Source organism: Cynocephalus volans, chromosome 10, assembly GCF_027409185.1.
Source record: "Cynocephalus volans isolate mCynVol1 chromosome 10, mCynVol1.pri, whole genome shotgun sequence".
NCBI classification, from domain to species: Eukaryota; Metazoa; Chordata; class Mammalia; order Dermoptera; family Cynocephalidae; genus Cynocephalus; species Cynocephalus volans.
Window position 1 is genome coordinate 19708877 of NC_084469.1, and position 27828 is coordinate 19736704.

General features: G+C 39.5%; 1 protein-coding gene across 9 annotated transcripts in view; it reads right to left on the reverse strand.

The window, feature by feature from the left end:
* Window positions 1-27828, reverse strand: part of ACACA (acetyl-CoA carboxylase alpha) — a 293591-nt gene that overhangs the window by 39037 nt on the left and 226726 nt on the right. For all 9 annotated transcript variants that reach the window (XM_063112234.1, XM_063112233.1, XM_063112232.1 and 6 more), the window contains 6 exons: window positions 27402-27522; window positions 26681-26791; window positions 7957-8100; window positions 7213-7333; window positions 3572-3668; window positions 401-497 (listed from right to left, as the gene is read on the reverse strand). In XM_063112234.1, coding sequence (XP_062968304.1) covers window positions 401-497; window positions 3572-3668; window positions 7213-7333; window positions 7957-8100; window positions 26681-26791; window positions 27402-27522 — 691 coding nt within the window. The remainder of the gene's footprint in view (window positions 1-400; window positions 498-3571; window positions 3669-7212; window positions 7334-7956; window positions 8101-26680; window positions 26792-27401; window positions 27523-27828) is intronic.

Below are 27828 nucleotides of genomic sequence, written 5' to 3' on the forward strand. Positions count from 1 at the left end.
CCAATGTAAGGGCCGGCCCGTGGCTCACTTGGGAGAATGTGGTGCTGATAACACCAAGGCCACGGGTTTGGAAACCATATAGGGATGTCTCGTTAGCTTACTTGGGAGAGCGTGGTGCTGACAACACCAAGTCAAGGATTAAGATCCCCTTACCAGTCATCTTTAAAAAAAAAAAACAAGACCACTGTTAAGGCCCATTTAATTGTTCAGGCAGATTTAGCTTGTAGTCTAGCTAGAGTCACCTTAAAAGTAAGCACATGATGGTCTGAAATCACTCAAGGCTGCTGATGCCCTTCCCTCTAAAATTGGTGGTTTGCAGTGCTCCCAATATATCCACAGGCACTGCAGAAGGGAAACAAGCTCTAACCACAGGTGCACAGTGTACTCGAAGGTGACCTACCTTGGCTTCAGAATCTAGGTTTGCAGGATCAGCTGGGATACTTAGTTCTACTGTTCGGGTTTCTACAGCAACTACTCCCACAGGTATTCCTCCTAGCCTGATAAAAAATGAGCCACATAAGAACCCAATGTATATCAGCATTACAGCTAGTCATTTATTTTTCAATCCAATATCAAAATATTGGGGGGAAGCTGGAAACAAAAACAGAAAGCAGAGGGAAATCTGACTCTTCTAGAGATTAAATGTGGGACTGTACGGATTCGGAATTTACTCTGTAAATATGGTGGGAAACCACCCTCAGAATCACTCTTATTCAAAAATGCCCCAACAGAGGATAAATTCAAACTAAGGGTTGTAGTTGGGGAACCTCTGCATTTAGACTCAACATCCTAGTATGCTCACACACACACATACCTACTTCTGTTGTTGCCAAATGAAACTTCTCAGTTCACTCTAGAGCATCTCTTTGGTGAAGATGATGGGAAATGCTCTGAAAGGCAGTAGGAACCTGAAACTTTCAGTAACTTTTAATGAGTGCTGGCCTTGGAGGAACAGAGCTGTAGTTTTCTATGGAATATTAATAACGTGGTTCCAGATTAGATTTAAGGGTACAGTAGGTCTTACACTGGGCATGTGAGGATGAGGAGTGTGGAAGTGTGTTATGAGTATAATGAAAAATATGTGCCAAGAGTAGGAAAGTCGTTAAACAAGCTCTTAACTTTCTCTTTCATTAGAAAAGAGCAATGGGACAGGGATAATTTTCAGTAGTAATCGGTGAAATCTATATCAGAAGTATATATTTAATCTCAAAGCTATATTAATTTCAAAAACTGTTCAGAGGCTCACAGCCTCTGCATCTATACTCCATGACACAATCCCAACTTGGTCCTCATAAAGATTTCCTAGGAAAATTCTCAGAAAGAAAGATGCAAGGTATAGGCTGAGTCCTTACTCTGGAAAATGTGATTCAATCTTCATTCTCTCTGTTGCGTTCCTTAGGGTTGGGGATGAGATGTGTTATAGTTTCTCATTCCCCACAGTATCTCCATAACAAACTTTTCCATGAAGGATGGTCTTTGGTTGTTACATTGGCTACTGGAAATGGATTCCTGTCATCACAAGAGGTCTGACAGGGGCCTGAGTGGAGACCATCTACCCCCTTGTCACCTACCGGCACTGAATCAGAATCAAAAGCCCTCTAGACAATGAGACAATGAGCAGGAGGTACACAGGAGGGTTTAGAAATATTTCTGTTCACAATGATTAACAATCCAACTGGAAACTTGTAATTGCAAAAGCCATCCTAAATCGGTAACTTATAACTTATATATTAGGGCCCATGTGACCTAATAAAGAACATCTTTATCCGAGTATTACAGTTATTTATTGAACTTGAAAACAGCTCAGAACAACTTCTGTTTTCTATTATACTTCATATAAATTTTATCAGGCTAGCACATGAAGATGCTACATCTTGTTTTATAGTGTGTCCCTGGACAAGGTGCCATGGAATAATAAAAGACAATTTACAGCCAATAGCACACATATTCCAAACATACATACCAAAGATGAGTTTTGGCAGCACTTACAGTAACAATCCCAGAAGAATACATTTATATTTATTTCTCGAAATACCATTGCTTTTGAAAGAAGCTAGATCCATTTGTGTTTTATATACTTGTAAGCATGTGTATGTGTTTGGAGTAAGAAGCCCAGAACTCATCACATGGAAAGAAAGCAAGAAGTCAGAGCGAGTGTCGCAATAAACAATGGCAGAGCTAGCCAAAGCCAAGCTTGACTGATCTTGGTCACAGAACAATCCCTATTTTTCCAATCATAAGTGTAAAGTATTATTTTCTTATTTCCCATGGGAGGATCTTAAAGACCTTAACAAAGGTTTGGCTCTGTGAGGCTTAAAACCTGTCATGTTTCATACAGACAGGAAAACTGAAACAGAATAGATAAGAGGCAAATTCTCAAAAAAGTTGGTCCTAGTGTGAAATAAGGACTCTCTATAACAAGCTGATAAGTCCTGGGTAGGAGGGTTCTCACTCCAGTGCACCCCCCACCTCCACCTCCCCAGTGGGAATTTTACCAGGCATAGAGAATAATTCTCATTGGGACCCAGAATCCTGGCGTGAGATAAAAGACCTGAGACTCAAAAGAAAACAGGTAGCTAGTCTCTGTTAGTTTCAGTGTGAGCAGACTCCAGACCTGACTCCTATTCAAGAGTCACAGTGGAAGACTGTCTATGTGATTTGCCATCTTAAAGCTCCTTGTCACTAGCAACATGAAGTGTGCTGACCTGCTGCACTGAGAGAACCACAAAGCCTAGAATTATTTGCAAGGCTAGAATCTAAATCTCAACCCAATATGGCACGTTTGAGAATCTTGAGCAGGTGCTACGTTTCACCAAGATAAGGAAAACTGATTGCCCCTGAGAGAAAGGTGAGCTCCAGATGCAGGTCCCCGAGGCAGCATGTCTCTGCAGTGCAGAACTAGATTAAGATCAACCTTGGCAGATGCTTGTTATAGTGAGTGCTACAGATTATTTCATGCAGAGCTTGCTATTGAGTGAAGCACTTCTTAGAGTGTGTATTAAAATTTAATAGAAACTTCAATTTCCTACTTGAAAAATATGGGTATCCCATCAACCTATTCCAGCTCATTCTACTCACTCCTGTTTTAGGTAAATTTTTGCAGGGTGGGAGGGCAGGCAATTCAAATCTGATTATAATCCAATATAGTACATTTGTCACTTAAATAATCTCAATGCCATGAGGGAACTTCTCTCAGGTTACATAGAAAAGCAGATTAGTCTCTGATTCACTTGTCACCGACTCCTGAAAAAAAATGGTCTTTGGGGGAGGGGAAGTTATTGGTGAGCTATGGCTATTCTAGTTGAGTTTTATAGGATTCAAAGAATTTTTCTTGCAACATTATCAAAAGGAAATGTCAAAAACCAGCCTTCAGATTAAACGCATCATTGAAGTAACACACTAAATGCCTACTGGGAACCACCACTCTAGTTGTACTAAGTTGGGCATGGCAATAATCTGGAAAGTTCAGACAAAGAGAGCATTATTGGTAAAAATCTATACAGTCATGGCTCTTTCCTTTCTTATTTTTAGTTGGGAGGGAAAAGAGCTTCCAAAGCAAAAGAGATCTTACCTGGCTCTACCAACCACTACAGTCTGTGCCCAGGGCTGCATAATCTCTGAGAAAGATCCATAGTCAAAAAATCCACTCAACCACTGACCTTTTTGGGCTATAAAAGGAATATAAAGAAAACAAAGAGAGAATAAAGACAGTCAATCCATTGACAATGCACTGGAACTGATGATTTTTAAATTTTTTTATTTTTATTTTTTTGCGACTGGCCCGTGCGGGGGATCTGAACCCTTGACCTTGGTGTTTGTTCTCAGCACCACGTTCTCCCAAAGGACCAGACCGGCCAGCCCTGGAACTGATGAATTTAAGGTGGGATTTGGGGGATTATTTTGGGAAGTTTCTTGTTTTTAACCATATTATAACAGATGGAAGCATTAGGCAGTTGAATGTTCATCTGCCTTCAGACATCATCTGCTATTTCATTTGCTAGTCTGCATAAAAACACTCATTTATCAGCAAAAGCATCATTTATTGTTAAACGATGGGGTTCAGCTAGCAGAGTTTGCATGCTTTTAAATAAATAACTTGGTTTGTTTCAAGACACCACAAGCATGTGTTAAAAGGCAGCCAAGTCATTAAAGATATTTTCAAAATGTCTATTTCTATTTTAAAACTTGCCTTACAATTTTGTTTGACTCTACTAATTTTCTTTTAATGGAAAGCTAAAGACAGCCAAATGATAAGTATTAATGAGGACCCAAATTTGGGGACATGATAAGGGACTCAGTTTCTCTACTAGAAAAGCAACAAGATATTTCCACTTTATTTACAGTTTACAAAGCATAATCTTTCTATAAGAAGGGGCCATGACCACATACTTTTGACAGAGAGCAAAAATATAATGGTTAGGATGGACACACTTAATGCCATTAACCTCCCTTACACACAGAATTTCCTTCACTGACAAGACATATCACTTTCAACATTCTAGTTTAAGAAAAAAATTTTATTCCAGAGGTATGAATGTTTGACCAAGGCCTCATAAAAGCTTCTGCAAATAACTGTTTCTTAGTTTGTCCTCTCAGCCAACAGTTTCTCAGTAATTCCTCTAATTTGAACATGGCCCTCCATCCCCTAAAAACCCAAGTCCAAAACCAATTAAAAGTGGAGATCTGAGCAAGCTAACCTCTGCTGACTTAAACAGGATGGGGAGTGTTTTATCAAGACTAAACTTGTAATTACTGTGTTCTACATTCCTTGCTTCTGTGGCCCCAGTGTAAAATGTGATCATCCATTTCAAAATTATCTCTCTATCATGAGCCCAAAGCTGATCGTTTAGATTCTGGTCTCGTGTTGGGCGTCAGTTTGAAGAATATCACAGCACTATCTCCTCTAATAAATGACTTTAACTTTTCACCTAGAAGATATCTGCTTTAACTTATCACAGGGAATCATCTGCTTTCTTTAACGCTTCCACTAAATTAAAATCTGAAGTCATTCGATTTGGGAGTGAGTGTTAGCTGCACATAGACAGCAGGATGAATTACTAGGAAGTCGGTGAAAAAATATTATCCAAAAAACAGAAAACTTAGTTTATCACAAATTCATTTTATTCTGTGGATCTCATTAATAATGGCCAGGATAATGCCCACCTACACAGTCACTTCTGTTTATCCCATGAAAGAGGGGCTCAAATTTTGATGAAGGTTTTAAACCAAATTTCTAGGTCCATCAGGATGCTGAAATTTTAACATTATATGCTTGGATCATTTTATGATTCTTACTTCAATATCAATAATTTGGAACTACAGAATTAATTTTGAAATGGAAATGTTTTCTTTAAAAACTTCTCCTGCCTTATATGTTGATTAGTGGATGGGAGGAGTCATTGGCTATTGTAGTTGGGCTTCACTGTCCCTGAAGAGTAGGTCACGTTCAGTTCAGAGGTAGAACTTAGAAGCCATTTAAGATGATTCCCCATATTTCCCAGGAGAACACTCACTGAGTCTTATTCTGAATTGAAAAAGCAAAGAGGCCTACTTCATTCCCAGAAAAATCCTGGATTTTAAGGCTGAAAAGAATCTTAGGCTCATTGTTCTTATCGTAATCATGGTATAAAAATAAGAGGTAGGGGGCTTGCTGATTAGCTCAGTTGGTTAGAGTGTGGTGTTATAACACCAAGGTCAGGGGTTGGGATCCCTGGACCAGCCAGCTGCCCCCCCCCCCCAAAAAAAGAGGTAAGGAGAAGACAAGTATGGTGATTTTTCTGGCTTTGTAAGAAAAACTATTTAGTTTTATTAAGATTAACAAGACAAGGCATTGAAGTCGTCAGGTAAAATTATAAATTAAAATCAACATTTTTCTGGTGGCTGGTTGGTAGAGGGATCGAACACTGGATGGTGTTTTTTTTTGTTTGTTTGTTTGTTTTTTTTTTGGTGGCTGACCAGTCTGCAAGTCCAAACCCTTGACGTTGGTGTTTTAACATCGTGCTCTAACCAAATGAGCTAACCGGCCAGCCCTGGATGGTGATTTTCTATAATACCTAAAGTTGGGGTACAGATGAAACCCCAGCTCCTAAGTAATAGCTGTGTGATCTTACACAAATCACTCAACTTCTCTGAGCTTGTAAAATGGTTATTTCTCAGAGGTAGTAAGCTCAAATAAAATAATATATATGAAAGTGCTTTATAGTCCCACCTGGCTTAGAGAAGGTACCGTACCCACAAGAGTTTATTGTCTTCTTTTTCTTTCAGCAATCATGACTCTTAAATTTAATAAAATATTTTTTGCAACCCATTCTTCTTTTATATATATGTATTTCTTTGAAATGGTTTTAATAAACATGTAAAAAAGAACAAACCCTTCCTCACACAACCTGAAAAAATAGATTTAAAATGTACCAGGGGTATCTGAGGCTTCACAAAAGAACCTCCAGATAAGTATGGTTTACTAGAGCAGCCAAATGGAAGGACAAATGAGAACGTATGTTTGCCTTACATAGAGTTACCTCTTTTTTAGTTATTTTTAAGTTAGGTAAAATCAGCTCAAAGGCAGAGGGATATATTAGATAAAGCTGAAGGAGGGCTTATTTTCACTCTAAATATTTATAGAATTAAAAGTTCCAGATAATCTCTGCATGAATAAATTGTCTTACAAAGTAACCTTACAGTAATAACTGAAGCAAGTACCAATATTATTACCAATATCATAGGAAAAGAAGGGCACATGTGGGGTGAGTGCTCAGCAATTGTTTGTTGAGAAGACCCTACATTTTAGGGTCTCAAAGACACTTTCTAAAACTGACCTGATTAATCTTGATTTGTTTATAGGGACAAGATGGTCAACGACTCTGTTCCTATAATTCTATAATTTTATTGCTTATATTTAACTATTTTAAAATCTTTGAACCCATTAAGCAATAAGTGCTTTAATAACAGAATAAACAGAAAAATGTATCAGTATCTGCACTGCTTATGACTCAATGGCTGATTTATAAATCTCATTTCATTTACTTTTCATTTGTTCATGACGGATTTCCCACCTTTTTCTTCAGAGAGCTATTTTTCAGATCTTTCTCATTTCTAGGTACTTAGCTCTGTTTTCTTAGTCACGTGCTATTATGCAAAAATTGGATAGTGATTGAAAGGGAAACTAAAAGCTTGAGAGCCAGGGTACCACAGGTTCCTCAAACATATACATACTTGGATGAGGACGGCCTGCTAGCATCCATCGAGGATCATATGGGGCCTTTGTGGGAACAAACTCGATGATCCTATCTATAGGATCCTTGGAGTTCAGGAGAGGAACTGAATTGTGCATGCTCTAAAAGGAGATTGGGAGAGAAAGGGAAGAACAATCAGTGAACAACAGTCCTATAATCCAACTCAGCAATAATAGCTATAGATAAAGACACCAGGGCCCACATACAGAATTACACCCATTAGCCCCAATCATCAGCTAGAAGCATCCCAATTACATGCCAAGCCCCAAGGAATATGCACAGGTCTCAAGACTCATTTAGGAGGCTGGCACAAAGTGGTGCATTTTGACTCTTGAGTTCAGTGTGCCCATGCTTTCTGGGAAGCACCCCAGAAGGATGGATGGCTATTACAAAGGAGAAAAACCATAATGAGGAGGAAGCCTTAATATGCTGGGATCTGAGCCTAGATAGGTCATGATGGCTTCAGTGGCTGGAAAACATTAGAAAGAGGCCTAACTAATGAAATCCAAAGGCATTTTAAAGGAAGAACCAAAAGAAGGCTTTAAGGAAAAGAGAAATCATAGGAGAAAAGAAATAGAAAAACAAAAAAGAAAAAGAGAAATCAACAGCTTTCACAGAAATACTTCATAAAAAATTCCTCACCAAGACCAGACCTCAAACACAGAGCTGTGGTGGAAATGATGGGTTCTGCAGCCTATGTCAGTGCTGGGTGGGAAGGGCTCACCTTAGGCATGTAAGACAGCCAGTGCAGGATGGTGAAAACCCCTTCAAAGTCATCACAAACGGTGCTGTGGGTCACCCCATTGTTGTGCATGATCTGGATGCCCCCGAGCTGATTATTGGAGGTGTACACTTCCCTCCCGAGGACCTAGAGAAATGAGAACGAGAAATTTGTCTCTATAATAAAGGCAGAGCCTATTTCATAATTCTCACTGAAATGGGACTGTGTCTTTTCTTCACAAGACAGAGATTCCAGGCTCTGTGGGATGTTCTGAGGGATTATCTGGAACTTCCCCCTAAAAGGAAAACTTAGAAAACAAAAAAGGCTTTTAACAATCACATGTACTGTTGCAATTCAATAACCAGCAAGCCCCTCTCTCTCTCTCTCTCTCTCTCTCTCTCTCTCTCTCTCTCTCTCTGCCACAGATATGTGTAGCTTACTTCGACTCTGAACTGAAACTGCAGTGGAACTTAGAAAACAAAAAAGGCTTTTAACAATCACATGTACTGTTGCAATTCAATAACCAGCAAGCCTCTCTCTCTCTCTCTCTCTCTCTCTCTCTCTCTCTGCCACAGATATGTGTAGCTTACTTCGACTCTGAACTGAAACTGCAGTGGTGAGTGGGACCCTAAGGCATAGGCTACCTCATTATGTGCAGGTCTGGGAGAGTTGTTAGGCATATACACAAAAAAGATAATATGCTTGTCTTTTGACAATCTTTAGTGACTAGTCTCAGTTAAATATTCTTTGAGGATTTGGGCTACTCATTTTTTTAAAGGACTATTTTTTCCTTACATTTGATTTTTTTTTTTTTTTTCTTTTTTGGGCAGCTAGCTGGTACAGCAATCGAACCCCGGACCTTTGTGTTATCAGCACCATGCTCTAACCAACAGAGCTAAATAGCCAGCCCATCTTACATTTTATTTTTAATGCTGGTCTCCCCCACCACAAGCCCTAATGCTGGCTGGCAAAATCCTGAAGCAACTCATGATACATACAGGAACCCCTGAGTCCTAAGTCCTCTTTGTGTGCTGGATGCAGGGCTATGATTTATACCTAATTCCCCACTCCCCTCTGTCTTTCCCTCCCTCTCCTTCCAAGGCTAGAGGGAATTCAGGGCCTCAATCTCCAGTGTATCCCTGAGGGAATTTAACCCTTGTAAGGTCGAAGGGCACCTGAATTGGAAACCACAAAGTTTCCTTTAAAGAAGAAAAAAAAGGAGAAAAATATTCTTGGACTTGGAAATTGTAGGGTTTCTTTTTTCCTTGAAGATTGGTTAATAATTTCTTTCAGGGAGGGAGATTTTCTGACCCAGCAGATGGAAGCCGGGCAGCCCGATCACTGCCTACTGCAAACTGCTGAGTGTGTAGTAATTGCCAGTCATCTAGGGTAACCCTGGAGAGCTCTAAACAGTTGTAGAGCACTTACTATATTTTATCTTTCTTTTCCCTTTCTCCTCCTCCTTTAAAAAATAACGATGACATGAAATTTCTTCCTTACTAACTTTTATTCATTTTCAGTCTCTGGGAAGAAGCTAACAAATTAAAGGCCAGCAAATTACTACCTGTATATTCCCATTCTTCCCTTTCTTGTTAGGAGCTGTGAGAGGTTCCCCTGCATGCTAGGTGAGCCCCTACATCAAGACCTTCCAAAGGCTGAGGAAGTTGGTGACCAAAGTAATAACCGTAGTGTGAACCTGCTAGCCTTGGTTCCATTTAACTTCTGCTAGGAAGGGCGTAAGAGACTTTTTTGAAAAGAATATGGAAAGCAAAATTGCTTTCAGATTACTGCTTTTCTTGATAAGGAAGCACAGAGAACAAGCCTTTACAGGCAGCCCCAAGCTGAGAAATGTGCTGGCAGCTCCCTTTCTCTCCAATCTCCTTTTAGAGCCCTAAGAATGGGGGAGACCATCTCAGACCACTGGGCTCCCATCTTCCTCTCAGTCCATCTTTAATCTCAGCCCAGGTGCTGCAGCTCTTTTCTCATTCTCCTGCTGTCTCTTTCCATTTGCCCTCTCTCTGACTGATACACTGATCTCTCGGTCACTTGGCTTTCTGCTCCACTGAGTCCATATTACTAATAACACCTCCGCCACGGCCAGTTTACCTCATGAAGGCAGGAGCACATCATTACAAAATAAACTCATAACTTTGACATTCTAGCAAATACACGCCGTTTGTTATTTTTATGGCTTTAGTCTTTCTAACAGGCAGAGGGCATTACATACCTGTTTCATTTATATCTTTAAATGCACGCACACATGCACACTCACACATGCGCCAGGAAACAAAACAGAACAAAAAACCAAACCAAAACAAATATACAAAGCAGTCAGTTGATGGAGGACCCTGACAGAGGCAGAAACCCTGTCACTCAGGGAGGCCACGTTCTGATCTGGCTCTGGTTTTATGGTCATCATAAACCCGATGGCCCACAACTGGTCCTTCTGGGACAGACTGCCTCTCTGCTAGAAGTCATTCAGTGTGATCAGCAGTATTTTTAATTATTAAAATAAAACTGGAAAGGGGGAAAAGGAACAAAAAGGAGACACTGTGCTGAGCCTATCTGACATTCACAATCTATGTCAGGAGCTAAGTACTCTTTGCTGCCTAGAAGAGAGAGCTGGGGCCATTTTCTACTCAGAAACACTATTTTCTTTCCTAACATACTTGATAATGTCCAACCACTTAGAATCTTACACAGCTCCAAAATTAGTAATGGGCCGATAAAAGACCAAGCTCAGAAAAATGTATCGAGGCAAATGAAGAGCTGCTTAATAGCTTAAATACACCGTCTACCTCAGGGGTCTTTGCTCCCTCATTCCACAACCAAGCTATTCCCAGAGATGCTGTGCCACTTACCCATTCTACTCTGTATTTTTAACAAAATAATGATACAAACTTGAAGGAGCAAGAGTTCAATAACTTAGCACATCTTCCCTTTTCAAGCTAAAACTTAGGTTCTGATGCTTTGACATTTTCTCAAAAGGCAACATTTCTTCTCCTTTGAATTCAGAAGAAACCTAATGAGAGCTTAACACACCAAGGATATTATTTCTGGGCTAAAGAAATATTTGTCATGAGAGAAGATTCATTTAATTTGGAAATTAAAGAGAAAAGTTATAGGAGAGACTAATAGAGTATACAAATAACTCTCTGATCAGCCTTATCTTGGGAGATGGGGGTTGGGGTGGGGATGGACATGCAAAAATGAAAGCTGCTCCCCTAACCACAAACAAATGCTAACAAACATAGCTACTTAACAGTGAAAAGAAAGCAGTACCCCCTGGTTCACCTTCGATGACCATGTGTTTGAAGTATGCATCAGTAGAATAAGGGCACATACAATAGCTCCTGATTTATAGGGGTCGTTGCTGACTCAAGTGGTTTTAATGATTTCAGAATACTTCACAACAAAAGCTCCAACCAAGGAGGCAGAATCTGGACTGGGACAAAATCCATTCTGCCTGACTCAGAAATGATCATGCTGGAATAGTTACACAAACCCTAATCGGCATCCACTTGTTGGGCTCGGTCACAGACCCTTCAAACCTGTTCTATGCAACTATGTCACAGACCCCTCATACGCAGACTGGGTCACAAACTCCACATATGCATGCTGGGTCACAATCCCCTCACATGCAGGTCACAAGCTAGGAAAAAGATCCTGGAAGCCGCTGGCAAGGCTGACATACTTTATTCGGATGCGAGCTCAGCACCCAACCTCTTAGTGGATCAGAGCCGTTGTCCTTTATACTAGAGTCAGATAACCAAGGAAAACATGGGCACGAGATAGCCAAGGAACACCTGGGCACACAAGCGTAGTTAATGTATTTACAACAGACAGGCTGAGCCATGCTAAGCCGGATATGAGGTGAGGGAGTCTGACCAGTCTGTCTCCATTTTCCTCACAATCCAGGAAGTTAAAAAGAGCCCACATAGATAGAACCATTGTTTTATTCCTCAATATGTTGCCCTACCAACCTTCTACAGAAAAACTTGGGGAAAACCACTCTCATCACATAATATCTTCATGAAGTAGGTAAGCTTCACTCATCAGTCATTAAACTCTGATATATGCATTTCTGTATTAGGTCACTTGCCATGCTTCAGTTCCCAAATTATTCCTCTCACATTTTCTACTGCATGATACAAACTTTTAATTTATCTGCCCAACAAGCATCAATAACCATTTAAACACAGGAACCATTCAAACAGAGTGACTCTCCTAAGACCCCACTTTGTTGCCTTCCAGGTCTAAGTGGAGAAGCAATACCATGAAACATTAGGAACAAGCACCATCTTGGGGTACCCTGCTGAAGAGTGTCCATGCCAACAGAGCCAAATAAGGGCTGTATCTGAGAGGAAAGAGGATCTTTACCCGTTCTCAATATAAACTTAAGCCTCATCCAGTGCTTCATTCATTGAAGTTGGCAGACCTGAGAATTAAGGGCACCACATGAAAGCCAGTGATTAGCAGACACAATTGTTAACGGCTCCACCAAAGATGCTACACAGCCTTTAGAAATGTTGAGATACACAAGAAGTACAAATGAATGCAGTCACACATACATGCTAAGGCCTCTGCTGCTGTTGCTGCTTATCTAGAGTCACTGCAGACAGCTCAGGTTTACCATAGCTGACAGGCAATGAAAACAGTCTAATATACTGCCTCCTCTCTCCCTTAAATCCCTTTTTGGAGATCAAGATAAACACGTTCTTCCTTTCCCCAGTGCTCTAGACATTTGACTGAAGTGGCAGAGCCTTGTGAGGTTTTGTGCAAATGAAATCACTATGTAATACTGAATGAGTATAGTATTTATTTGTCAGGATATTTGTCAGCACAGGCATTGAGATTTCCAAGTTTCATATATACAATTAGCTCAATTTTTAAAAAACTGCTTTTGTCCTGATACACACATTATGTTGGGGACCTTCAGAATTATAAACAAATATTTGCAATCATGTGCTGAAGATGTGAAAAATAATGATGCATATCGATGATAGAGTAAAAAATGAAATCTACTGCTGCCTTCCTTCCTTTGATCTGGTCTTTCCCCCTTTTTTAATCAATCCTTGGTGGGTCAGGGCATCTTCTATTTAAAGAAGCAGGGAGTACAGAATTCCTCCTGCATCTAAGAATTAGGTTACACATGTCGAATCCTCACTACTATCCTCCTCATTAGAATATTTCCATTCTCAAGAGGACCTGAGGAGGAATTTTGTAAATTTACTAAGCAATCATCATCACTGGACTTCATCCATGATTCCAGATATTAAAGTCACTCTGAGATCTGTCAGGTTATTGATAAAGGTTTGGCTAAGGCAGAAAGAGAGTTAGATATGAGGAAGAATAAGTGGAAGTAGTGAAAAATTGGTGAATTAGGTACAAAAGAAAGGAGGAAGGATGAGAGACAGGAAAAGGGAGGGGGAGAGAAAAGAGGAAGGGGAAGAAAAAAATGCATTTGCTCATCTACTTAGTGCTGCTAACAGCCTCCTCCCTGACTTGAGAGGACTACATTTTTAAAAGCTGACAAGTAATTCAATCTGCAATTAACAATTTTAACTGGTGCAGCACATATTACTGTGTAAATGTTTCTCTAGGAATACATCCAAGGGTGAATAAAATTAAATCTCTAGAGAGATAGGATGAGCACCTATGTGACCAAGAATATTGGGGGTTCCAAAATAGTTTCTTAATACACAGCCACAGGGTTATAACTTCTTTTGCCCACCTTTACTGTCAATACTGTTACTGGGAAACTGGAGTGCTGGGTTGACAGTTGGGAGTAGAGAAAGGGCACAGTGACATACTGCTGGAGGAGGGGAAAAAAGTCTCTGACATGAGCCACATTTGGATTCAAGATCATCTACTGCAAGACCAAAAAATCTCTCTATAAACATCAAATTATGAGATGATCAGGTTTGCTGAATGATAAGTCGGGGTAAAGTGACTATGCTACAAGCAATAGGAAAAGAAAAGACATTTAGCCAAAAAGAGGCTGAGATACAGGCCAGAAATAACCCTGGTGGATCTCTGTCTACTGAGGCGTAGAGTGAATTAGATGGCAGAGGAACAATAAGGACTTGAAGGTGGAGTGGGTGAGGAACAGAGATTCATTTTTAATGTAAAGGGGTAGAGAAGAGCCACATGATAGTTTGCTTGTCAAATGTGTGAGAAAAGTGTAGGCTTCTGGAGACAAAATTGACTGTCAAAAAAAATCATTGATCCCAGGGATCTATCAACTGCTCATTTAGCTGGGACTTGAGAGTACTGACAATAAATTAATTCCAAATATGGAAATTGCCCAGCCAGTTAGATCAATTGGTTAGAGCATGGTGTTAAACACCAAAGTCCAGGGTTTGATCCCTAGTACAGGCAGCTGCCAAAAAAAGAAAAAAATCCACAAACAAATATGAAGAATTTTTAAATTTTATTAAGTCTGATTTATTGAGGTATAATTTACATATAGCAAAACTGTCCATTTTAAGTCTACAATTCTATGAATTTTGACAAACACATCTAGTCATATAACCACCACCACAATCAAGATAAAGAGCATCTTATCCTAAAAAGTTCCCTCCTGCTCCTCTGTAGCCAGCCCTCTCCTCCTACCCCTAACAACCACTGATCTGCTTTCCATCCCAGTAGTTTTTCCTTTTCTAGAATGTTATATAAATGGAGTCATACAGTATGTAGCCTTGAGTCTAGATTATTCCTGTTAGCATAATGCACCTGAGATTCACTCATGCTGATGCAGGTATCAGTAGTTCCTTTTCATTGCTGTATAGAATTCCATTTTATGGAAGTACCACAACTTGTCCATCTGTTTGCCTGTTGGTGTGCATTTGAGTTGTTTCCTGTTTGAGGGATTATGAATAAAGCTGCTATAGATATTCATGTATAGGTTTTTTGTGTGGATATATATTTTCATTTCTATAGGGTAAGTATATAGAAGGGAGAATGCTAGGTAGTATGGTAAGTAAATAGCTATCTTTATTAAAAAATAACAACCTTTTTCAAAATGGCTGTACCATTTTGCATTCACACCAACAACATATGAGAGTTCCAGTTGTCCCCCATCCTCATCAACACTTGGTATTTGTCAATTAAACATTAAAAAAATTTTTTAATGTCTAATTGTTTTATTTATTTATTTATTTTTTGGCAGCTGGCATGTATGTGATCTGAACATATAGGTGTTATCAATACCATGCTCTATCCAACTGAGCTAACCAGCCAGCCCTTAATTGTGGTTTTAATTTGCATTTCCCTAATGACTGGTGATAGGCATCTTTTCATGTGCTTATTTAACATCCTTGTATCTTCTCCAGTGAAGTGTCTATTCAAATTTCTTGCCTATGTTTTTAATTACTGTGGGGTTTTTTTGCTGAGTTCTGTGAATTCTTTATATATTCTGAATACCAGACTTTTATCAGGTATGTGTTTTCTTTTTCTTTTCTTTTTTTCTTTCTTTTTTTTTTTTTAAAGATGACCGGTAAGGGGATCTTAACCCTTGGCTTGGTGTTGTCAGCACCGCACTCTCCTGAGTGAGCCACGGGCGGCCTTCCGGTATATGTTTTCTAAAGATGAGAATTGAATTTTAAAAATTCTTGTTTTTCAGTTACACCTATTGTCTGGATAGGCTGGTGTCGAAGACAGATTGCTGTGTAACTGACTGTTGTGCCACCAGTGGCTAGGCACTGGAGTTTGGTGCTTGCTGGGCCCTGGCTTCTTGGGGAGTAGCACTGACTCTTCATCTCTGTAGTCTTTTGGCTTGTGTTTTCTCATTTACATCTGGTGGGCAGCAATTTTATTTTATTAGAACACAATAATGTATTCTAAGCCTATTGTTGTCTTTTAGCCTAGATTTTAATCTCCATGAAAGCAGGAATCATCTTTGTATCTCCACAGCATCAGAACAGCTTTACACATAACAGGCATATAATAAATGCATGTGAACAACTACAATTCTTAGTGCTCTATAAAAACTCAACTTCGATTTGTATTTTCAGCAAGTTGACCTACTATAAGCAAAAGTCTTTCATATTAGTGTTGTAATGTGTAGCAGCTTTCTTAAGCAAAATAAGAGGTTCTGGTTAGAGTGCACTGTTGTAATACCAAACTCAAGGGTTCAGATTCCCATACTAGACACCGCAGGAAAAAAAAAATGAGTGGTTCAATTTTCCTATCTTTCTACTTTTCCCCATTGAAAATTCTGGGTGTTGATTTCTGTTTGTTTGTTTTTCCTTTCAAAATTCTTTACCTGGGCTAGGATTAAACTAGGCTAGAATTATTACGGTTGCTCTACCGAGTTGCATAAACCTGCTTTATCTGTTGAGAAAAGGTGTATTTTATCGTTGGGTCAGATAGAAAATAAAGATATTCAAAAGTTGATTATATGTTCCAATGGTCCTAATTTCTCATATTTGTATCTTATGCTGTTGGTTAAGTTTGGGTAGGTTCTTTTCCTTAACAACAATGATTTCTCAATTTCTCGGATGTGCAAACTATTTTGAAGGTCTTAAATCCCAGACACTGCGACACTGTTAAAATTAGGAATCAGTCAAAAATCAACCAGAAAAACTTGAAGTCTGGTCATGGTAATCTGTAGTTCAATCTAAAAAGCTCTTAAAGCTTCTCCTTTCATAATTCAACACTCCTTATTGTGTACATTAGCTGATAAGACTGTGTGATGATGGTCACTCTGAATGAGAGGAGACATAACTAGATTTGGGTCCATGCACAGGGGACAATCCCTAGAATGATGAACATCCAGGAGTCAGGTTTTCTAAACAGTCTCATTTCCTACATCTTTATCATATTCACACAGCAGTTCTGTGCACAGCCAGGGCCCAGGTCTGTCTTCCTCCTGGAAAAGACCGGAGTCCTTGCATTTCTAATCTACCAACGTGTGCAGTTCTTGCACTTTTAATTTATGAGTGTTTGGGGGGGACCTTTCTGACTTGGGAACATATTGGCTTGGTCTAAGGCTTGGAGATTATTAAACTTGGAGCTATGCTCCACTATCAAGTCTACAGATCTTTTATTTAGAGGATACGGTGCTCTAAATGCACAAAGAGCTCCCTGTCACCTTCACATTTAAGCCCCTAGTGCCTGGTAAATGGAATTATATAGCTGTCATCTCCTTTCCCCAAAGTTTTAAGAGTACAATGGGCTCATTTTTTCACACTCCATCCCAGCTTCAGAACTAAGAGACCTACTTTGTATTGATTTAAGGTCTCAGAAATAAATAAACCTGCTTCACTGCTGTGATTCACAACAAATTCATGATACACTATTGCATGATATATTTCAAGCTCTTGCTCTGGCTCTCTTTTTCCTCTGGTGAGTGATGGGGGAGGTGGGAGGTAGTGGGGAGCTACAAAGCTGACAGCCTGATGGTTATTGGAGATGGCTGCTGACTGCAAATCCAAGACACTGTTGGAGGACTATGGGATTTTTTTTTTAACTGGGGGGCAGGTGTGAGAAGCTAATTTACTTGGGTTTCACGCTAGGGTTAGGGGAGAAGGAAGGTTAAAGAGAGAAAAGAGGGGCTGATGGAGTAGCAAAGCTTACAGTGCACAATGATCTGCAAAGACAGAGCTATGAACATGTGTAGAAAAATCTAACATGTAAAGGTATAACTTATGACTGACTGGAAAATGAAGAAGCTTAAGAAACTGCTCTGCCTAAGAGCCCATGTTCACAAACTTAAGTGGGCACTTAGCTTGAGGTCAGGGGCAACGTTTTATGAGAGGCAGAAAGTGCAGACCCTACGTGCCACAGAATCTGGGAAGTACAGGCATTTCTTCTTTCTAATACTCAGATAGCATCAGAATCCTGGAGGTTGAAATGGACACTCTGGAGATAGGGTAGAGATAACGAAGGTCCACATGGATGAAGTGAGCCAGAGACTGCTCACTGAGGGGAGAGGGTAATAAATTCTAGCAGTTCAAGCTTTTGTTTGTGTGCCTTTAGGGCTTTGAGTACCTCGGTCTATATCACCTTTCCTGATTCCACCAAACCTGAGACCCAATGTGTTTTGCTGCTATCTACAAATATGGCACTCCAAAAGACCTATCCTCTAACCACATATTAGGATCCTGACCTTCAACAAGGCAGGTAATGAGAAAGCAGGAGATAATCGTGCTCTAAAAGTCTTGCATGACGCTGTGCAGGAGATCACTAAGAAATTAAGGTTTCATAGAGTACTTCAAAGTGAAATTAAGCTTTAAGTGTTTCTCTTGTAATTACTACTTAGTTCATATTTTTAACTGGCAAGATTGCTATTTACACATCCAGTTTCTTTTCTATCTTGGAATAGCATCTTAATCTTCACTAAATTTGTACTTGAGGCAAGACCAGACTCTGAACGCAAAAATACATGGGAAAGATTTTGGTTCCATTCAATTTTCCATAGGTCCTACTATAAAACTGGGAGTTTCTTTGTTAATTTTGAACACTATTTTTAAGAGCAATCAGTTTGTCTGTATAGGGAAGCAGACTCTAAGCCAAATATAAGGAAGAACTTTATGCAGATGAAAGGGACTGTCTGAAAAAGTACTGAGCTCCTCTTCAGTTGAATTTTTCAAGCATAATTGAATGAATATTTGGCAATGGTGGCACAGAGGAAATTCAAGCAACAGTTGAGTAGTTGGACTTCTAAGGATCCTTCCAATCCCAACATTTATAATTCTATGGCCACTTGTAATTGTGAACAACAACATATAGCATTTTACTTTTCTATAATCCAGATAAGAAATAAGATTTAAAAAAAAAAAAATTTTTTTTTTTGGGGGGGCAGCTGGCTGGTTCAAGGATCAGTAACTCTTGATGTTACTTGGTGTCATCAGCACTACACTGTAACCAAGTGAGGCAACCGGCTAGCCCCCAAGATAAGAAATTTTTAAATAATCATGCTCTACAACTTCCATTCCTAATCTCACTAATATGTAATTATCTTATATTTCACTAATATGGTTTATTTTGTTCATTTGTTTGGTGGCTAGCTGGTATGGGGATCCAAACCCATGACCTTGGTGCTATGAGCACCACACTTCACCAAGTGAGCTAACTGGCCAGCCCCATATATAACTAACATGTAATCTCACTAATATATAGTACTCTAATATGTAATAACTTTTCTTTTGTATTCTCCTCCTCCAGGATATCCTCTCCCTGCTCCAACCTAACATTGTTCCCTGGCTAAAGATCAATATACATCTTCAAGCATCACAGAATACTAGAAATTAAAGAGAATAGATTAAGAGATCCTCTGCTCTTCCTCTTTAAGGTCAGAAATGTATTATGCTTCCCATTTTAAAAGAGGAAATTGAGACCTGAACAGATTGAAGCCCCAAATTTCTTACCTAGCAAATGGTCAGGGAGGGGACTGATCAAAAGTTTTGTTTGTTTGTTTTTTAATCTAAAGGTTCTACACCAAAAGGCTTCAGCATATTTACAATAGGTTATTAAACATGATAATTCCTGAGTCTGTATTAATGCCCCAAGTAGGGCCCCAGAGCTTTCATTTATCTGGAAGCTCTGGACTGGTACTTGCTGTAGATTCTCCCAAGTTCTTGGTCTCTAAACCACCATACATGCATGAGGTTCTTTTACAGAGCCAGACCCAACTTCTATAATGGAGCTCTGAATGGCAATTCCAACCTGCAAGATCTCTAAACTACAGCACTCAGGACCAGGCTGCTGGCATATCACCAAGGCTCACTAACAGAGTCAAACATACCTGGTACAGTTTTCTACCAAACCTAAGAAACAGCAAACAAAAAAACAAAACAACTCCCCCAAATGGGGCTAAATTTACCTATACTTTGTGTAAATGTGTGTGTATGGTAGGGGGAGGGCTTGATAACTGAAGATATCTACCCATTGCAATCCTTTCTGAGAACTCATTCAAAATGCTAATAAAGCAAGGATTACTTGAAAGGAAGATAAAATGCTCACTTTAGAAAGAAGAGCAATCCTGTCTGGAGCTATGGGAGTACAGGAACTGTCCATTATGAAAATAGGTAGTTAGAGACTTTTAAAAATGCAAAGTGATGGACTGATCCTTACACTGATTATGGGCTACTGTAACAATATGTCCTTGGGGACTCTAATAGACAGATGACTGAAACATATACTGCCCTATCGTGACCGAACATGGTACCTCACATGTTAATGGCTTTCCAAAGCGTGTTGATTGTCTTTAGATAACATCTACTGGAACAGTCATACATGAATGTACCACCAGGGTGAGGACTGCCATCTAACATTTTCTTGAAGGAATTTTTGCCTTCGAAGAATCAGAAAATATAGCTAATATTGTGTTTGTATTTCCTTTCCATGGCCTGGATAATGAATTTCAGTGAGAAAGTACCCTAAATGGATCTTAGAGACTACAACAGTGCCACTGTTTGACCCATATTAACTCATTTAATCCTCACAACAACCCTGGTAGATAGGTACTATTATTATCCCCCATTTTATAGTTAATAAAACTGTAACCTGGAGAGGTTAAGTAAATTGCCCGTGGTCATAGAACTAGTAAATGATACAGTCAGGAATTAAAACCGAGCAACCTTGTTCTAGAGCCCATGCTCTTAGCCTCTTCAAGTTATATGAAAGTTACAATGCTGCCCGCCCCACAGTGAGAGCTAAATAAATCTCTCCTTCCTTATTTGAGCCTCCATGACTCTCTCCCATTGTGTGTCATGTAGAGCTTGTACAGTGCAGGTGCTACAGGTAAGACCCACTCATAGGAGTAATTCTTGTACTCTGCCCAACAGAGCCAGCTGTGATAACGTCACATTCCATATTGCACAGCTACATAAAAATATGTATATGGAAACTGAGATCCAAAGAAGGATGTGACAACTCATATAATGTCACAAAAGCAAGATTAGCAGAATTAGCAATCTACAGGACTAACAGCCCTAGCCACACGTGTCATGTAATTTCTTTTTTCCTGGCAGATTCAGTGGAAAGAGGGACCTGATCTCACTAGCGGGATGAGATTATGTGATTTTTATTTTTTCCTGGTAGAGAAGCAGAAGCTTTAAAATGCTTACCACGGGCCGAGCCCGTGGCGCACTCGGGAGAGTGCGGCGCTGGGAGCGCAGCGATGCTCCCGCGGTGGGTTCGGATCCTATATGGGAATGGCCGGTGCACTCACTGGCTGAGTGCCGGTCACGAAAAAGACAAAAAAAAAAAAAAAACAATGATTACCACAAGGAAGTCACCTATCACCTGCTAAGTGAATCTATCACCCACATATCACAGCCATTGGCCCATGCCTTACCTCCATAGGCAGTTACTGTCCAGAAGACAACCATAAACTGCAAATTCTGATTTCTCTGTTATACAGAGTAGGCTCTCACCAAGTCTGGGGCAATGGACTGAGAGCTTGCAGGCTCTAGTCCACATCAGTGTTCCCTTATACTACTAGGTCCTTCTAGCCTATCTGCCACCTGACACCATGTTAAACATACTGAATAGAAACTGTGAGGAAGCATGGTGGGGTAGGGGAATTAAATATAAATGTTACTGCAAATGTCCAAGTAGCATGTGGATTTAGGAGTTTATGACTCTGCAAATCATCTCATCTTCTTAAGGGTCTACCTTACCAGTTCTCCGAGTAAAAAAGTTACTGTCTCTGCCAGGCCAGCATGACTCCCTTTAAGCTGGGTAGTTGCCACCTCTATCAGGTTTGCCCTTAACACACAGTGAGGCATTCTGAGGAATGTGATACCCACAGACTATAGTTCTTGGAGTTAGAAACCTATGATTTACTGCCTTGAGTGACATGAAACAGCATGCCCTTAGAAGCTTCTCGCTCTTTTTTTTTTTTGGCAGCTGGCAGGTATGAGGATCCAAACCCTTGACCTTGATGTTATCAGTACCATGCTCTACTGAGTAAGCTAACCGGCCAGCCCCAGAAGCTTCTCTTATTTATGTCATCACTCTCACAACATATGGACAAAAAGGAAAAAGACCAGACCACCCTCTCTTCTTAGGCCTTATGGATGCAAAGCACAGAGGCCTGGGCCCTTCTTCAGTGAAACTTAGGGATACGGAAGTTCTTATTCTGACCCTGATCTAGTGTCTATCAATGGAATTACCAAGTCATTTTCCCTCTTACTGTTTTAATTCTCCCATCTATAAAATGGTCCAGGGCTGACTGGCTAGCTGAGTTGATTAGAGTTTGGCCCTCTAACACCAAGGTTAAGGGTTTGGATCCCCATACTGGCCAGTTTAAAAAAAAAAAAAAAAAAAGCAAAAACAAAAAAACAAAGACGTAAAGAACTATAAAATGGTCCTGACAGCACTAGCCCACCCAGAAGATAGCAAGGAACCAGACAGATCATCTTGATTTTGAGTTTCAAATAAAGCCATTTAGGCTGCCCCTAATCACCAGCCTACTGTTATTAGTTCAAACATCAAATCTACTTCCACAACATAAAGAAAATCCAGATACTGTATCTCTCCTCAACTTGGTAACATTTTGAATAATTTACAAATAACTACAGGCAACAAAGTAAGACAGATATAGAAAGAGAATACACAAATACTGAGATTACAAGGGGAAAGGGATAAAAATACAAATGTGGGAAGCACTTTCTGGTTTCAGAACAAAGGACACAGTGGCAAAAGATGGTACCCATGAATAAAATGTACAGTAAAACTACTGAAAGTAAAAAAAAAAAATAACCAGACAACTGCTGGAATATTTATATTTTACATGCAGGTTACTAATGTAGGCTACAAAAAGTAATCCTTTAAAAAGTTAGAGTCTTTGGAAGCGAAAGGAAGGAAGGTTTAAACTAATTAAAAGCAAGTCGGCTAATGATGGGCAACATCAAGTATGTGCTGAGATGGAGTGTAGTCATAAAAGCTTGATGTACACATGCAATGTATTAAGTTGGAAATGTGTGTCTCTTCAGCTTCATATCTATTAAATGAACAAACAATTTACATGTTGCTGCATTATGGGAGTTTGATATGTGGAGTGTCAACCCTTTCTCTTCAAGTTGAATCATGTTAAGTCAAATCAGTAATGGGGTTTGGGTGGGGGGGGCAGGAAGGGGAAAAGCAGGTAGAAAGAAAGTTTTTAAAAAAATCTCTACCTCAGCAAAAGTTTTCATTAAAATTTTAGACAAATGATCCCTGTGTCCTTCTCACTTGCTGCCTGGGGCTCCATGCTATTTCTATGCAAATAACAACCTCGTGGTTTATATCTTATTATTTCCGCTGGAGCTGCAGCAACATGACCTGAGCCGTGTAAGAGGTGGTGGGGAGGGTTGGGTGGGGGCGGGGAGAGAGTTGGAGAGGAGAAAGAGAGAGGGAGATAGGGAGAAGGGGAGAGAGAGATGGAGTAGGTGTTCACTCAAGTGTGAAAAAATATTGTCAGGAGTGAGCATGAAGAACAAAAAAAAATTGCAGGGATAACGTGTTTATTTCAGTCCCCCACCCCCACTCCCCACCCCACCCCTTGCAAAGCGGCACCTTTTAAAATTCATTGGGCATCAGGCGATCATGCACAATCCATCTGCTTTCACTTTATCATTTGCATTTCATGCCTCCTGGCTTTTGATGTGCTGATACTTTGATGCAGTCAGGAGACACACATTATCATTATTTCAATTTTCAAAGGGGTCAACGGGATCGGCACTTGCACACACAAGATTTTTTTTCCTATAACCTCTGTGCACCCCCCCTTCATATTCTTCACCCCAATGTTTAACATAAAGGATGAAGACTCAGAAAGATGAGGGTCAAATGATTTCAGTCTAAGACCATATATAAGCTTGCATATACCAACTATATTTACATTTCCTCTTTACACAGGTACACACACATTACGAGCAAAATAGTCAAGGCTTAAGAAAGGAAGCACTACAGTGTTTCAAACGCACAAACATCTTCTCACATATGGACACTCAGGGAGGCACATAGAGAGAGGGATCTATAAGCAAGACACAGACAAAAAAAGATGGACAGATCAGAGATCAGTATTCACACAGAAGAAGACATGTACTCAGAGTGACTTGCACACACCCACAGAGTACGTGAGACAGCGAGATACCTACAGAAAGAAAGGCAAACAGAGATGTAGAAAAACATCAGCACACACAAAGACAACACGCACAAGGAATGAGTCAGAAGAAGCAATCTGAGCATGGTAACTCCCATATAGTTTCCTTCTTTATACCTGATAAGCAAAGTGGCTGACAAGACATTCTCAACAAATTTGCACGAAATTGGGTTCCAGCAACATGACTCTATACTTAGGAGGTAGAGACATGAAGATAGTGAAGCAGGCAGAACAGGATTAGGTAACCTCTATAACTGATCTCTCCCTTCAGCTAAAAGTGGTCATGTCCTTTTGGAAATGAGCATTGTCTGGTAAGTTACAGCAATGGCTTTATTTGCCTTTCCCCCTGCAACTAGCCTTTTCCTTTAACAAGCAGCCCTACAGGCTAGGAGGAAGGTAAATATAATGAATTTGATCAGAACAATTCAACCAGATTTTAAGAAAAAATCCCTAATGCTTTCTTTATGGCACAAATGAGATTCAACTAGCAAGTTTTCAGGCAAAAACAAACAAACAAAAATGAAAAAAGCCCAACAACCTTTGCTTTTTGTAATATTCTTTGCGTGTAACATAGTATCTGGCAGGGGGGTAGGGGCGAGGAGAAACTCAGGGTAACAAGACACATTTCAGAAATTACGTCTGTGTTATGGGAACATCATGGAAATATACGAGGGTATTTCAATAAGCTCATGAAAAGATTCATATTATTGTTTAATTCTATTTTTCTACAAACTTTTTGAAGTACCCTCATAGGTATCTTTTAAAAATTCTATCTTCATAGACAATGGTACCTAAAATTCTCTTCAACGTTCATCAATATCTGATCCTAAGAAGGTACCCAAAAGAGCAAGTTAAAAAAAATTGAAGATTCTCAGCAGTTTCTCCCACTGCAATAATCTTTTTCAGTAGTGGCAGTTCACAATCTTTATTTCTAGGCTACTCTCCAAAAAGGGATGAGGACAGCCAAGTTTGCCATTGTTAGCGCTACTCTGCCTCTCCTTGGTAAGAAAAGCAAACCCAGAGAAGGATAAAGAGTTCATATGAATACAGAAAGCAAGCTGATCACATCAAATGACTCCTCTAATTTCTGACATCCCCCAAAGCTAATTGGACTGACAGAATTTTCAACTTTTTCTAAATGGCAATGATAGGATAGGACACTGAGTTCCTATCCCTCCCCTTGAAAATCAAGGCTTGATAAAAATTTCCTGCAAGTCTAGTAAACACAATCTCTAATAGAATTTAGTACATGTACAACTTCTCAAGCTCAGTCACTAAACTATGTAAGAGAGAGGAAAGGGGAACTGAAATTTTAATGAGGGCCAACACTTAGCGCCAAGTACTAGGTACTTTTACTTATGTTTTTTCATTTAATCGCCACAATGTTATTTAAAGGTATAAATTATTATCCCCCTTTGATAGATAAGAAAGCTGAGAGGGGGGAAGAAGATACAATAACCACAATTACTTGAAGTTGAAACGACAAGCAAACAGAAAGGACATTGTTGGGGGGGAGGGGGGAGGGAGAAGGGAGGGAGGTTTTGGTGATGGGGAGCAATAATCAGCCACAATGTATATCGACAAAATAAAATTAAAAAAAAAAAAGAAAGAAAGAAAGAAAGCTGAGGAGCTGAGGTCGTATAAGTTGCACAAGGGCAGCCAGCCCCAGACTGTTCCATTACATATTTCTGACTCTATAAAGAAGATTATTTTCCTATGCCTGTAAAAACATCAGATTGCATTGTCCTTTATATATTCAGGTATTCTTAGATAGTTTTCACTCTAATAAGCAGTGACTTCTTCATCCATTTTTCCTCTTTGGAAAAGCCCCTATGAGCTTGGATTACAATGGCACAAGCCTTTCTCTTCTTTTTTTTGGTGGCTGGCTGGTTCTGAGATCTGAACCTGTGAACTTGGCGTTATAAGGCTGTGCTCTAACCAACTGAGCCAATTGGCCAGCCAGGTATGAGCCTTTCCATTGGAAGGAAACATAAATTTCTACATCATATTCTTTCCTAGTGATCCATTCATGCATCCATTCACCCATGTTCCCTCTCAATATTTACCAAGTAATTCATCTTTTACAACAGACCACAGAAAGTGCCCCTTTTGAGAGGTGTATCATGGATTTCTCAAAACGTTAAAACTTGATATCCTCAACACATAGACCAGTGCCTAATCCATGATGTAGATCCAAAATGGGAACTAGTACAACTGGAATGAGATACAGCACCATGGGTGAGAATAAATCTCCTCATATCCCTTACTCAGATCAGAATAAGGGAGGTGGGTAGGGCAGAACAGAAGGATTCAATTAATTCTTAGTCTCTTTAGAAAGATACTAAAATATAAGCTCTTTGGAGCAGGTGTTTTATATGGTTTGTTCACTAACATATACACAGGGCTTGGAATAGTGCCTGGCACATAGCAGGTACTCAAAATCTTTGTTAAATGAAATGAATGAATGAAAAGGCAAGTAAGTCAATGGCTGGGAAGATGGAGAAAGAGGGGAAGACATAGACTGAGGAAGGCATGGATTGAATGGCTTCCCTCCAATTAGGATCTTAAATTAAGAATTCACAATAATCTTCATACAGCTTCACACACTTCTCCCAAACCCTGCAAACTTACTTTGTTGAGGGCCCCAGCTCCTGTCAGAATTAAGTGAGAATTCTCAACCTGGATGGTTCTCTGTCCCAGACGAACAATGTAAGCCCCAATCCCAATGGCCCGGCATGTCACCTTAAAAAAGAATAAATTCTACATGTCATGTAAACATGTCCTCTCCCAAGCTGTAAGAAATAAGGCATAGATATGTAAAATACACATTAAGAGAAATAAATACTGCTTTTTTTTTTTTTTTAAGGGCTAGTTGATTTGGCAGGTAAGTTGTAAATACTTCCTTTTTGAAGTTTGATTAATAATAATACAAAATACCAATTTCCTGGTCAAAGGAAAGAAAAGACAAAATTCGTTTAATAATAACACTTAACTGATCATAGGCCCTTTACTTCTACACTTTTGCCCATTTTACAGATGGCTGGTATCCCCACTAAAGGTGTGAGCAAGGAAAGTAATAAGAAGAGAAGAAATTCTAGCTGTTAAAAAGTCTGGTAGGATATTTTGAGAAATAAGAAGTTAAACTAAAAGATAAAATGAGGTGCTAAGTATATTTGGGAAATTCAGTTATTTACATTATCCTACTTCCCATTATCATACATGATTAAAATAAAATCGTCGATATACGATTTTAGGAAATGCTCTCATTCGGGACTGAATAGCAGTGATGGGGGCAAAATTAAACCTAGCCACACAGTCAGCTCTTCAAAACTTTCATTTTGGGAAGATTTACCAGGCTGATAGTGATGATCTCATCATAGGCCAAAGAGGATTCTCCAGCAATCATTCCAGAACCTCGAAGGTTCTCTGTTCCAAGTCCCTCTTCTTTCCCAATAATATCTGTTATCTTGTACCTATTAGATATAGCCATGCCAAATAATAAAATTGAGCACAGTAACAACAATCCATTAAAAGAAAAACCACCGTTAAAATGCTGTTAAAAGCATATTGAAAGTCTAACATCAGGGCTTTATACTCTTCCTTTTATACTCTTCATTCTTGTGTCTTTCCTTCTTATCTTGGTGCCTATTTTACCTAAAAGAAATTTGCTATAATAGAAAGAGCAAAATCTGGAATTAAGCAGAAAAACTTAAATCCATATAGCGGTGTGACTGTGGATAATAGTAGCTTCTGTAAAATGGGGAGAATACTGTCTACCT